General features: G+C 35.1%; 1 protein-coding gene across 1 annotated transcript; it reads right to left on the bottom strand.

Annotated features, from left to right (window-relative positions):
• Positions 1-5721: 5721 nt before the first annotated feature.
• LOC125168585 (olfactory receptor 4M1) lies at positions 5722-10166 on the bottom strand. Its single transcript, XM_047863728.1, has 2 exons — positions 10145-10166; positions 5722-6689 (listed from the first exon to the last, which is right to left on the bottom strand). The coding sequence occupies exons 1-2, from the start codon at positions 10164-10166 to the stop codon at positions 5722-5724; spliced, it is 990 nt and encodes a 329-aa protein (XP_047719684.1).
• Between the last annotated feature and the right edge of the window lie 2634 nt (positions 10167-12800).

The raw sequence follows: 12800 nt of genomic DNA on the forward strand, positions 1-12800 counted from the left end.
ATAATCTAAGCTATCTTTAAAGTCTCAAGACAGTTTTAAATATGCATTAACCCAGAAATTTATATTCATGCACTTTCCCTGTGTAATATTAAGGACAAATTTCTTCCAACCAAGAGAACAGTGAGGAGTCTTCAGCAAACAGATAAAACAGGATAGCAATATCCTTCTGACCAGAGAGGGGAAAAAAATGGGACTAAAGGGCATATAGCACACCACAAAGATAATGCTAATACCTTTACTTATAAAGGGTGATAGGGTGTGCCTGGGTTTATATTATTATAATTTCTATGCTCATCATATCCTTTAATAGATAATAAGACTCCATAACTCAGAAAAAAAAGAAGTCCTATAACAAAATCCTATTTAGGAGATTAAAAATAAGAGAGTTTAGAGTAATTGCTTCTTATGTCATCTCTAGAAGTCAAAGTCTATTATTAAAGCTGTAATTAAATAACTGAAGTATAAGCAATAGAAAGGTAAAATTAAGAATGATAAAACTTTTCATCACTACAATCTGGGTTGAAGAAGAGGAAAGAAAGGTTTATACTAATTTTATCTTTGCCTATAATATGGATCTATTGATATTATTAAAAATTCCAGAAATTATTTTATTATATGATATAAAGACAAATCCTGGAAAAGTGATGTGGCCATCAGCCATATGTGACTATTGAGCACTTGAAATGTGGCTATAAGCTGAGGAAATGAAATTTTAAATTTTGTTAGTTAAAATTTTTAAAGTCATATGTAGCCCATGTATTGCATAGCACAATTCTAGGATAATACATGAACTTTAACTAATTTAACTTTATATATTTTTTCTAATTTATTTGTTATTTTTCATTTTAACCTTGTTTTTTCAGTGTTCTGGAGTGTCACCCAAACCTGCAACAGGCCTTATGTAAATGAGAAGTAAACTTCTAATGTGTAAAACCAATGATCTTTCTTTCTGTGGCATAACCTATTAAGTCTGATAGTCACCCAGAGTTAAAGTAAACCAGTATCCTCACCATCTTCCTGAAAAATACAAAGACTACTACATTTAACTCCAATCACACAACTCTTATGTAAATGTTATTTCCATAAACTTTAGTTCTTACTTTTTCTTTTTTTTTTTTTTTCAACGTTTATTTATTTTTGGGACAGAGAGAGACAAAGCATGAACGGGGGAGGGGCAGAGAGAGAGGGAGACACAGAATCGGAAACAGGCTCTAGGCTCTGAGCCATCAGCCCAGAGCCCGACGCGGGGCTCGAACTCACAGACCGCAAGATCGTGACCTGGCTGAAGTCGGACGCTTAACCGACTGCGCCACCCAGGCGCCCCCCCCCTTTTTTTTTTTCAACGTTTATTTATTTTTGGGACAGAGAGAGACAAAGCATGAACAGGGGAGGGGCAGAGAGAGAGGGAGACACAGAATCGGAATAGTTCTTACTTTTTCTAAACTTAAGAAGTTTGTTTGTTGCTGTTGGTAGTTAAATACAGAAGTTTGTTTAGATTTACCACATACTTGCCATTCTTTTTCTGTTATCTCAAATCTCCCAGCTGGGATCATTTCCTTATTTCAAGCATATCCTACAAAATTCCTCTTAATTTTTTTTTTCTTCCTAAGGATGTTTTTATTTTACTCTCACAGAGTTGATGATTATTTTGTCTCTGAACATTGAATATAACTCATCGTTTTACAGTTTTGCTGTTAAAGCAGTCTGTTGTTAACTACCTTTCCCTTGAGGGTAATTCCTGCTTTTCTATTCAGATACTTTCAACATCTGCTCAGTTGTCTTTATGGATTTTATGATGTGTCTCACATTGTCTCTTCAAAATTGCCTCTGCCACATTTTGTCTACCCTCTTCTCTGGAAACTCTGAACTTTTATTCAGTTCTCAATGTCTCATACCCTTTCTTTCATCCTTTTTATCCCATTTGGCTTCTGCCCTGCAATGTTGGTAGTTTACTCAACTCTATAATTTCTTCTCTGAATGTGTCTAATTTGCATTCAGATGCATCTATGGAGTTTTTTAACTGAATCTAAGTTCTCTTTGTTTTTCATATAATTTTCCTATTTGTTTTTATAGTGTCCTCCTTTTTCATATTTCCAACCCTTTTTCTATTTCTCAAAGAATACTAAATATATTCAATTTATATTCTGTAGTGGGTTTTTTTTCTGCTTTTCTGTGGTTCTTCTGGCTCTCACTCACAGAGCCTTGCTTTCTTGTGTGCTCATGAGGTCAGATTGTAAACTCTTATTTCTTATATGTAGAATACTTTAAAAGTCTTGGGATAATGGCAGCATACTCCATATGGTATTTGTCTTTCCTTCTATCAGGAGGCATTACAACTCTGGAACCAGAAACTGTAAATAAAATAATCAACTAGCAGTGATACAGACTACTCAATAGTATAAACTCAAACTCAAAAAATATGTGTGATCTCACTTATAGTTCATAATTCTTTTTTCTCTTTTTAGCATTTTGGGTGGTGGTTTTTTTCTTTTTTTAATTTTTTTTTTCAACTTTTTTTTATTTATTTTTGGGACAGAGAGAGAGCATGAATGGGGGAGGGGCAGAGAGAGAGGGAGACACAGAATCGGAAACAGGCTCCAGGCTCTGAGCCATCAGCCCAGCGGGGCTCGAACTCCCGGACCGCGAGATCGTGACCTGGCTGAAGTCGGACGCTTAACCGACTGCGCCACCCAGGCGCCCCATGGGTGGTGGTTTTTTTGAAAACTTTATTTCACCACTACCTTGAGAATATATCCTTTGAGATCTCAGCTTGTTGTGGAATATTTCCTTGTGTGAGCCCAGGGCTTTGTCTCCTGTCCATCTCTGTCCCTACCACACAAACTCTGGCCTTAAAAACAGAACACAAGTTTTCACAATAAAAGATGATTTTTATTCACCATTTATTTCTCTGGGTTCCCAATTTCATTTGATTTCCAGATTCTCAATATTCTATGCTGTCATTTTTTTTTTGCTAGCTAATCAAAGGATTTCAAAAAAAATGTTTATCCATCGTGTGTATTCATTTTTAGTGACAGGTTCAGTAAAGCTCTCTAATGTGCCACAGACGGAAATAGAATGCAGCTCTATCATTTCTGCATTACAAGGCATGTGGCATTTCATACTGTTTGATCATGCAAATCACATTAGTTTCAGTCTTAGATATAGTGTAATATATTTAATATTCAGTACCCATACTTCTGTCCTAGCTCCTCGATCTTCATGACTGATTGAAATTTATTCTGATAGTTTCTTCAAGAATTTCTTGAAAACCACATTCCCAGAATTTTGTTTAATGCTTAAACCTGATGGTAGTCATAGCCTTTTAAATTAAATGCCAGTTTTTCTAGGTATAAAATCTGAGTTTTACACTTACTTGTCTGAAGACTTTTTTCCACCTCACCTTCACTTAATGTTAGTTTATTGTGTTTTGTAGCAATGCAGGCAGGCGAACTGGCCTGCTTCCAATTGAGCTGGTTGGGTGAAACTTCACAAACTTTGTTAAACAAAAACCCCAATCCCTGGGGAAAAAAAGACTGCCAGTAATGTTTGTTTTTCTACTTACAAGTTCTTATATTTTTAATTTTTAATGAACCTATTCTATTAATTAAAAAAACAGAAGACCTTTATTTTTGTTTGGATAATAGAGATGTTTTTACCATCTGTAACAGTAAAGTCCATCTTATTAATATTGAGATACCGTTAATATTTTCTTTACACTGCTATGTTTGATATCTTTTCTTCTTATTCCTAGCTTCAATATTTTCAGCAAATATCCTTCAGTAGTAGTAGTATAATAGTGTTTGAAGAGCATATTGAGTCAGTAGTCTTTTCCCCAAAAACATTCATTCTACCTAAATGAAGAATAAGTGACCAAATGAATAGAAGTCTGTCTGGTTCAGATAGAGAGAAATAACAGTAAGGAAATATAAAATCTAGATACATAAATTACTTTTTATTGTGTATGTATATATCTTTTGTGTGTTAGATGGTTTCTTCATGCCATGTTGTAAAATATTAGAGAAGTCTACTATTTTATTCATTTCCAGGCAATGAGAAATCAACTTAAAATTCAGGAATCATAAATTCCATCAGTATATTTGGGTTCTTAGAAGAGAAGTCCCTGTCGTTTTGAACATGAAAGAGGGTCATCGTAGAGAAAACTTCCCACAGCAAAGAATGAACTTTTTGCACCATTATTCTATCCTGTGTACCTGAGGTTTTCATCATTTTCATCGTTCATTTATCTATTTTCATTCCTAAAGCTAGTCATATACCATTATCAAAGAAAATATAAGACTAAAGCTCACAACAAATAATATGCTCTTTTATGGAGAGAACCATAGTTTTGAAATTGAAAAGTTAATTTAAGTAAATAAATTTATATGAACTCAAATATTCTTTTATATTCTGAAGCACAGTCAATAATTGGGTTCTTAGTGTCAGCAATAGTAAATTGATCTCTAATAAATAAATCACTAAAAGATTATTAAAACCAATACATCTAGGTCTCTTCCATATGTACTAATGAAAAAAAAAATGGGTTAATGGGAAAGAACTCTGAATTATAGGGCTAACAAAAGCAGCACCCTACTAAACTAATTTAACATGAGAAGAAGAATTAGCAAATACAGAAAACACACAAAAATGGCAAAGGAGATAATAACCTTTTAAACATCACACAGCTAGATGTCTGTTCATTCTAGTCAGCCTAGAATCCCTTTCCTCCAAGTCTGCTTTCACACTGGAGGATGTAAGTAGAGACTGGCTATAAAAAGCACTACTTGGCTGGAGACTTTCACTGGAAAGAGAGGGGTCTCACAGTCTCACATAGTAACAAACTCTGTTATGAATTCATAAAAATTGCTGTAGGCTGTGACAAAATCTTGAGTTCTGTCACCAATACCGTTGAGTGGTTGCCACATGAAATATGACTTAAAACAGCTTGTGTAAATAAATCCTCAGTTTCCATCATGAATTCTTGGAGTAGGAAAAGATAAAGTACAAAATAATCTGTTTTTCTAGTCCCAGGAAGGTGTGTTACCAAACACCATCCCACTGGGCTAGGACTGAACCATGGGAACAATATTTAATTTGGTCACTTGAAGCTACTCATATTCATATGCTAGCCACTTACTTCTTCATATTCATAGACAACATGTCTCCCAGGTCTTATTTATTTTATTATTTGTCAACAAACATTCTCCTCACAGCCAAAGCCTCTTCAGAATACTCATTCAATAAACAATTAGTGAAAATGTGTTTAGCAAACCATCACACTATATTTTTTTTTAATTTTGTTTTAATCTTTATTTCCTTTTGAGAGAGAGAGACAGAGCATGAGCAGTGAAGAGGCAGAGAGAGTGGGAGACACAGAACCTGGAGCAGGTTCCAGGCTCTGAGCTGTCAGCACAGAACCTGACGTGGGGTTCAAACTCATTGCGAGATCATGACCTGAGCCGAAATCAGATGCTTAACCAACTGAGCCACCCAGGTGCCCCTACACCATCATTATATCTTAATTTCTAATGGTGATCTGCTGTAAGTTTCATGGAGGGTGTGAGTAAACTTATTTTTATCTTATTTTCTTTGTTTTTTCAGTGAATTGAGGGAAAAAATCTGGTAGGAATTTAAGAACTCAGATGAAAAGCAGTATTATTACCACTGCAAATGCTTCCTACTTTAGGACGATGACCTTCAGAAAGATTCTAGAATATGCCACTTTCACTTCTCTTTACATAAAATATATCTGTTGACCAACTTCCTCATGGCTGTCTTTACTTCCTTATTTCGCAAGGTATAGATAATGGGATTAAGTAAAGGGAATATCACAGTATGGAACACTGACACCACTTTATCTAGGGAAAAAGAGTCAAATGGGCGAGCATAAATGTAGATGGATGGCCCAAACATAAATACCACAATGGTGATGTGGGAATAGCATGTGGACATGGCCCGGCTGGTACTCTCATCTGAGCCTGAATGTTTCTTAAGCATGGCCAGGAGGAAGGCGTAGGACATTAAGAGAGCAATGAAACATACCACAGAGATCAGACCACTGCTAAAAATCATCACTAATTCCTCCGGGAAGGTATTGGCACAGGCAATCCGGATAACCTGCGTGATGTCACAGAAGTAACTGTCTAACTCATTGGGCCCACAGAACGGAAGTCGAACAATGAGAGCCACTTGTATTATAGAATGAATAAAGCCCCCCAACCAGGAGAGAACCACCAGGATACTGCAGAGACGTCGATTCATGATAGTAGCATAGTGGAGAGGACGGCAGATAGCAGCATAGCGGTCAAACGCCATTACTGTGAGCAGGAACATCTCTGAGGCTCCAACAAAGTGCAAGAAAAAGAGCTGTGCAATGCACCCACCAAAGGAAATTCTCTTCCTTTCCACAAAGAAGTCTATGAGCATTTTAGGGGCTGTGATGGAGGAGTACCAAATGTCAAGGAAGGCCAGATTAGCCAACAGGAAATACATGGGTGAGGTCAAATGAGGGTCAAGCCTGATTGTGCAAATAATAAGAATATTTCCTGGAAGGATGAACAAATAGAAGGATAGAAATATAACAAATAGGACTAGTTGTACCTCTCGAGTCTGGGATAGGCCAGTGAGAACAAACTCTGTCACTCTGGTGTAATTTGCAGGTTCCATTTCTTCACTTTTTAAAAATAATGTGGCTATAAAAAAAATAAAGAAATTGCAATTATTCCAAATAGCATTATTTTACTGCTTTTGAAATCATCAGATTGGCCTCTGTCATTAAGAGACTGTATTAGGATACATCTGATTGTCCCATTTGATGTCTGATAAGCCAAAATAGGGGGAAAGTAAGTGATGACCTGAAAATTAGAAACACTGAAATCATATGAAGTGTGTCACATATCAGAAACCAAAATCCCAATCTATTAATGTTATTAATTTCTATTTTTTGTGAAACTCGGCAGTGCACTAATTCTTTCCCCATGCATCTACCTTAGTAAGAAATATATGCAGCTACTTATAAGATAAGCCAAATTGTAGACTGGTAATAAGAAAAACAGCTGTTATTTCTAGATTTTTTGTTGTTGTTGAGAAATATAGCCAACTTGGAAACTTGCTTGTCTAATATCGGGTACACTGATCTGGCAGTATTTTCTTTTTAATCTTTCAAAAAGATCCCAGGGCTTCATGTGTAATGAATGGACATTTCTTCTTTAACCAAAGCCTATACAGCTTAATCCTTGGTAATAGGTAAGTAGCCACAATATACAACAATGCAGGGACATAGATGATAATTCTTTGGGCTGCGATCAGATCTCATTACTGTACTGACCGTGCATTTTATCCACTGCCCCAGGAAGGTAGGAAAAAGATATAGAGATCTAAGAAATGGGCTTGCTTACTACCCAAGCTGACCCATTCTGCCATTTCAAGATGACAGTGGGAATAAGATTATTGTTAAAATTTTGCTCAAGGCCTAGTCTTGAACCTACTACTATTAGATAAAACAAAACCCATTGAATAAAAATAATATAATCATTCACTTTACCAAATATGCTTCCTCTTTTAGGTAATATAAACACTGCCCATCAAAGTAAGTATTTCTTATAGCCAACAACCAATATGAAAGAGTTGCTTCTGTTCTACTGATGTGCTGTTTTATAATATTGCCTCTCTTCAGGAGGTAAGCATAGAAAAACAAAGTTAAGATTCTATAAAACCAAGTGGATGAAACAGCATCCAGGCAATCAAGATTATGTATACTATTGACTGAAGTAATCCAGTGTTTCTTCCTTCAAAGCTACCCACTCAATTTGTGCATAATTTTAATGACCATAGACATATGACTTTCAGAACTAATATGCTATAAAAGCAAGAAAATAATGCTAAAGAAGGATGGTTCACTATAAGTCAAAACACTGAGAAAATACCAGTATTTGCCAGCAATCTGACACAAAAGGAAGAAAACAAAAACACTGAGAAAGTTCAGCATTGTGGGACTTTTTAGCAAAAGGATAAATATACCCACTCATGAATAGCCCAAGGTGAGCCTTAGTGAGTTAATTAATCACGTTTAGTAATACAGTGAAATTTAAAATTTAGTTTGGAAAATTTTTAATCAAAATAAAGATAATGCTGCCAATTTTCAATCCTCAACTTTCTTAAAAGCATGGTTATCCAGATTGACATATTTCCTAGGAATCCAGAAAGCAATGGTTTTACTATATTTACCTAGAGAGGGTGCCTGATAGCCTCCATAAAACATTACACATGATATTGAAAGCTCTATCCCAAAACATATAGCTTCTGTGTCACTTCTATAAATAACCCATTTGTTTATTCAACAACTATTTAGAGGATATCTACTATGTCTTAACTGCTGAGAATACAACAATAAACAAGAAGACTTGGTTTCTGACTCACTTAAACTTCCATTTTAGAAGATTGACAGAAAACTAATTAGTAAACAAGCAATAAGTAAATAAATGAATGATAAATAATCAAAACAAATAATTACCACTATTGATAAGAGACAAGAGTGAAGTAAAAAGGGGATTATGATAGAAAATAAATGGTAGTGGCACATGGTGGTGATGGTGATGGCTTTTTTAGAAGAGCACCTTTGAACTAGTGACATTTCAACTAATTGAAAGCAAGAGAAAAAGCATTCTAGGAATAGGGGAGAGCAAATGCAAAGGCCTTGTGATAGGGAAGGGTTTCTAGGAGCTATAGAAGATCTGCAACTTCCTGAAGCACAAAAACAAAATGGAGATAGCCAAAGGACCAAGTATCATGTCTTATAAGAATAAAATTATATTTTAATAGCTTCCAATATATTTTAGAATAAAATCTAAAGAATAACTTAACAAGATTTGTGATTTAGAAATATCACCCTTGCCTCTTTGCAAATAAATTGAAGTAGGATTAGGTGTGGGTTAAACTACAGATACAGCAACAGCTACTAAGGGAAACGAAGTGTTTTCTTTAGAAAATACTTAGGAGATCCAATTGGCAGGATTTAATGTTGAATTGTATATTGTCATTGTCCCACTACCAAAGTCAGTCAGAATTTGAGCACCAAAATGGCAAACTATTAAAAAATGTATCTTTAATTCTTCTGTGTCAAAAATGAGGTTCATCCACCACATTGAGGTTTTTAATACAATTTGAGTGAATCTGCCATAACTATTTAGGGATGCTCTGTCCACCCCCTAAGAAAAGCTTGGGATTGTGCCATTAGAGCCAGGAGCAAGGAATCATGTCTGTGGAAATTCTGCAGGGAGCGAAGCCACCTATGGAAACTGAGGTAGGGCATTTCCTTCCTAGGCTGCCATTTAAGAAATAACTATTCCAAGCCACTGCTTATCTTAGAGCAACTATGTTGCTTGGTCAAGTGGATTTTAATTCATCCTGCCTACACCTATGCCTCCTAAGTTTCTTGATACAAGCCCTCTCTTCTTTTTGTTCTCTTTTAATAAAAATTGTATATATTTAAGGTGTACAACATGGCAATCTGATGTACATATTCATAGTGAAATGAGTCCTATTATCAAGTTAATTAATATAATCTCTTCACACAGTTACCTTTTTTTTTCAGTGACAAGAACACGTAAAAATTACTCTCTCAGCAAATTTTCAGTATTCAGTACAGAATTATTAATGATAGTCATCATTCTGTACATGAGATCTCTAGACTTATTCATTCATTCTGCATAAGTGCAAATTTGTTTTTGAGCAACATCTCTCTATTTTCCCTCACCTCTCTGTCCCTGGTAACAACCATTCTCCTCTCACATGGCTAAAGAAATTACGATATAATAATATATATAATTCTGTCTTTAAAAAAAAGAGATCTAACATTTACAACAACAAGAATGAACTTGGAGGATGTTATGCTAAATGAAATAAGCGAGACAAAGAAATACTGCATGAGCTTACTTATATGTGGATTCTAAAAAAGCCTCCTCCTCTTTTAACAACATCTAGTGAATTCCCATTCTGTGCTTAATCTGTAGGGATATAGTATCTAGAGGATGACTACGGGAGATACCTAGAAGTACAGACACTCTCCCTACAGGTGAATGAACTGTGAACTCTCCTCAAGGGAAAAAATGCTTTGGGGAAAATTAAGAATCTGTGCAGAACTTCTTACCAACAATGCAGTGTGCATCCATGTATCTAGACAAGCTCTCAGTAATCACATGAAGAATAGATATCTTGCCAATAGATATCTTGAGGAATTAGGGATGCTATCACATAGATCCTGAAATAGTAAAAGATGAAACGACTCAAGAGATATGCAGTTACCTTCATACTAGAGGCATTTTTAAAACATTAACTATCATCTATGACCACTGTCAATTCTCTTTCCTTAGATGAAGATGTGAATGAAGAAGCCAGTGTCTTCCAGAGTAAAAGTCACTCATCCTAGCTCCTCCCAAAAACCAAAAACTCACAACCATAAGAACTGCTTTCAGACTCTGCTTCAATAACATCATGTAGAAGGAGTAAGCTGAAACTGAGAGGCTGGGAAAATGGAAGAAAAGGAAATGTTGTATTGATGAAGGGGAAAAAAGGCTGTAAAAGAAAGAGGAAGTTATTAGTCAGGCATTTTTTCTGACGATGAAAACAGTCCATCTTTATGGGTCACGTTGCTACCAGTGAGTATTCATTTAAATGAAAAAGTAAAACAGTTTTATAAAATAATTAAAAATGTTCATAAATAGGTTCAAGTGATGATTTATTGAAAATTCTTCCCCAGTACTTTCAATTTATTGAAAGTACTTCCCCAAAAGTACTTCAGCCTTCCAAACCCACTGATCATGGACAATGGTGAAGACTATGTAGGAGAGCTTTAGCCTTACTAAGCTAGGGGACCTTGAAAAAGGGGGACTAAGGTCAAGTGAGAAAGGGAGGCTATAGGCAAGCACGGCAGGAAGGTACTAGATTTTTAGAAAATAGAGACATGTCGACTTTAATTTTAAAGAGTACTCTACTTCAGTAAGATCCATGTTAAAGCAAATCATTAAGAAAAAAAGATATTTTTAGAATAGTAGGATAAGGAATCACAAAAACAAAGTCATTATTTGAAATCTTTTGTTTTGTCTTTATAACTCTTATATTACATACACATACAGACATATGTATTACATATTCCTTTAATTTCTCCAAAATATTTATAAAGAGGTGAATTTTACACAGTGTAGGATATTTATATGATGCATACTCCAATTTAAAGGGCATCTATAAAGAGCTCTGAACAAGAATTAAGAAACTTGGATTCCCATGACAGCTTAGCCACCAAAATCTGTGTGACCTTAAAAAGGTCATTCAACTTCCCTCTACAGCAGCTTCTTCATAGCAACATGAGGGATTTCAACTAGAATTTTAATGAATAACCTACTGTATAATTCGCTGATTCTATGAAGATAAAATTAAGAACAATGTGGGTGACGATGTGGAGGGATAGTGATTTAATCACCATTGTAGATATACACAGCACATAAAATACATAACTTACATTCATTTTCCCTATTCCTAAGACATCGAGCTTACCTATCTTATTATGTAAGATAGGGAGGAAGTAAAAGCATCTTCACCACATACAGGGGTATGTGGAGACCAGGCATCTTGAGTCTCACAAAAAAACCAACAGCAGAGAATACTACAATGTAGTAATTACCTAGATTTCCTAGATATTTTGTTGCCCACAATAAACTAGGCAAGAAGAAAGCATTGGGATCTGAGAAGGGCTTATTTCAGTATGAGAGGATCATTTGCTGCTTGTGCATTTCTCTTAAAATAGACAGATATGTAGTGTAAGTGCCTTGGTTCTAATTGCAGCTGACCAGTTACTAACTATGTGATCTTGAACAACTCACTCACTTCTCTTCCTTAATGTGTCCATAAGTGCAATGGAGATAGTAATAGTACCAACTTCATAGTTTTTATTGTAGGGATTAATGAGCTAATGCATGTAAAGCTCAGAAAAATATAGTTCATACTTACTTAAATTACTATTATTAATGTCATTATTATGATAATGATGATGTTTATATTCCCTTTGCAAAGAATCAAGCTCAATAGAGAAACTATTCTTCTTATATATAATTTCTAAAATATTGCCCTTTAATGTCTATTTGTATTTCTCTATCCCCAACTACTCTCCTTGGATCCAGAAGACTAAATTTGAGAAATAGCTCAGAGAAGAGGTCAAGAACATCTGACTTCTAAACACTACTATCTTCTCCTGTTTTCCCTAGACTCTAATCCTATGTGACTGTTGATAAATCACTATTATTAAGTCCTCTGACTAGTCTCAGAGGCCTTTTTCCATAATGACTGAAATCTGTATGAATGATTTCTAACAAACACCAGAGAAATTTGGGCTTGCATAGTAATGCTCTATTCACATCTATTCACATCAGTTTATATTTTGGCCAAAATGCAACTGAAACTCTAAGCCCCTTGAGGACATGAAGCATGTCTCATTTATATATCTATCTAGTGCCTAAGATAGCTTCTGCCCCACTACAGTCACTAAGATGTGTTTATTGAATGAATGAATGAATGAATGAATGAATGAATTTATAAGTGAATAAACTAGATGACTTTATAGGAAAAAAATGTCAAATACTTCTAAATCTAAATGTTTTATTAATCCATTTGGTGTTTTATGACTCTGATTCATGATTCTTGATTTTATTTCGAGTCCCCTTTTTTAAGATACCTATTCTACCCATATTAATTTCAAATGAAAGCCTGCTTTTAAGGGTTTTTTTCTATTTTCACTTACAGAGTTGTCATGA

The sequence above is a fragment of the Prionailurus viverrinus genome, chromosome B3, assembly GCF_022837055.1.
Source record: "Prionailurus viverrinus isolate Anna chromosome B3, UM_Priviv_1.0, whole genome shotgun sequence".
In the NCBI taxonomy this organism is placed as follows: domain Eukaryota; kingdom Metazoa; phylum Chordata; class Mammalia; order Carnivora; family Felidae; genus Prionailurus; species Prionailurus viverrinus.

Bases quoted from the DNA above. Each gene is read 5' to 3' on its own strand.
- LOC125168585 (XM_047863728.1), bottom strand. From the start codon at position 10,166: ATGGATGCACACTGCATTGTTG. The intron at 6,690-10,144 runs GTAAGAAGTTCT...TTTTTTTTATAG, and splicing joins GGATGCACACTGCATTGTTG to CCACATTATTTTTAAAAAGT.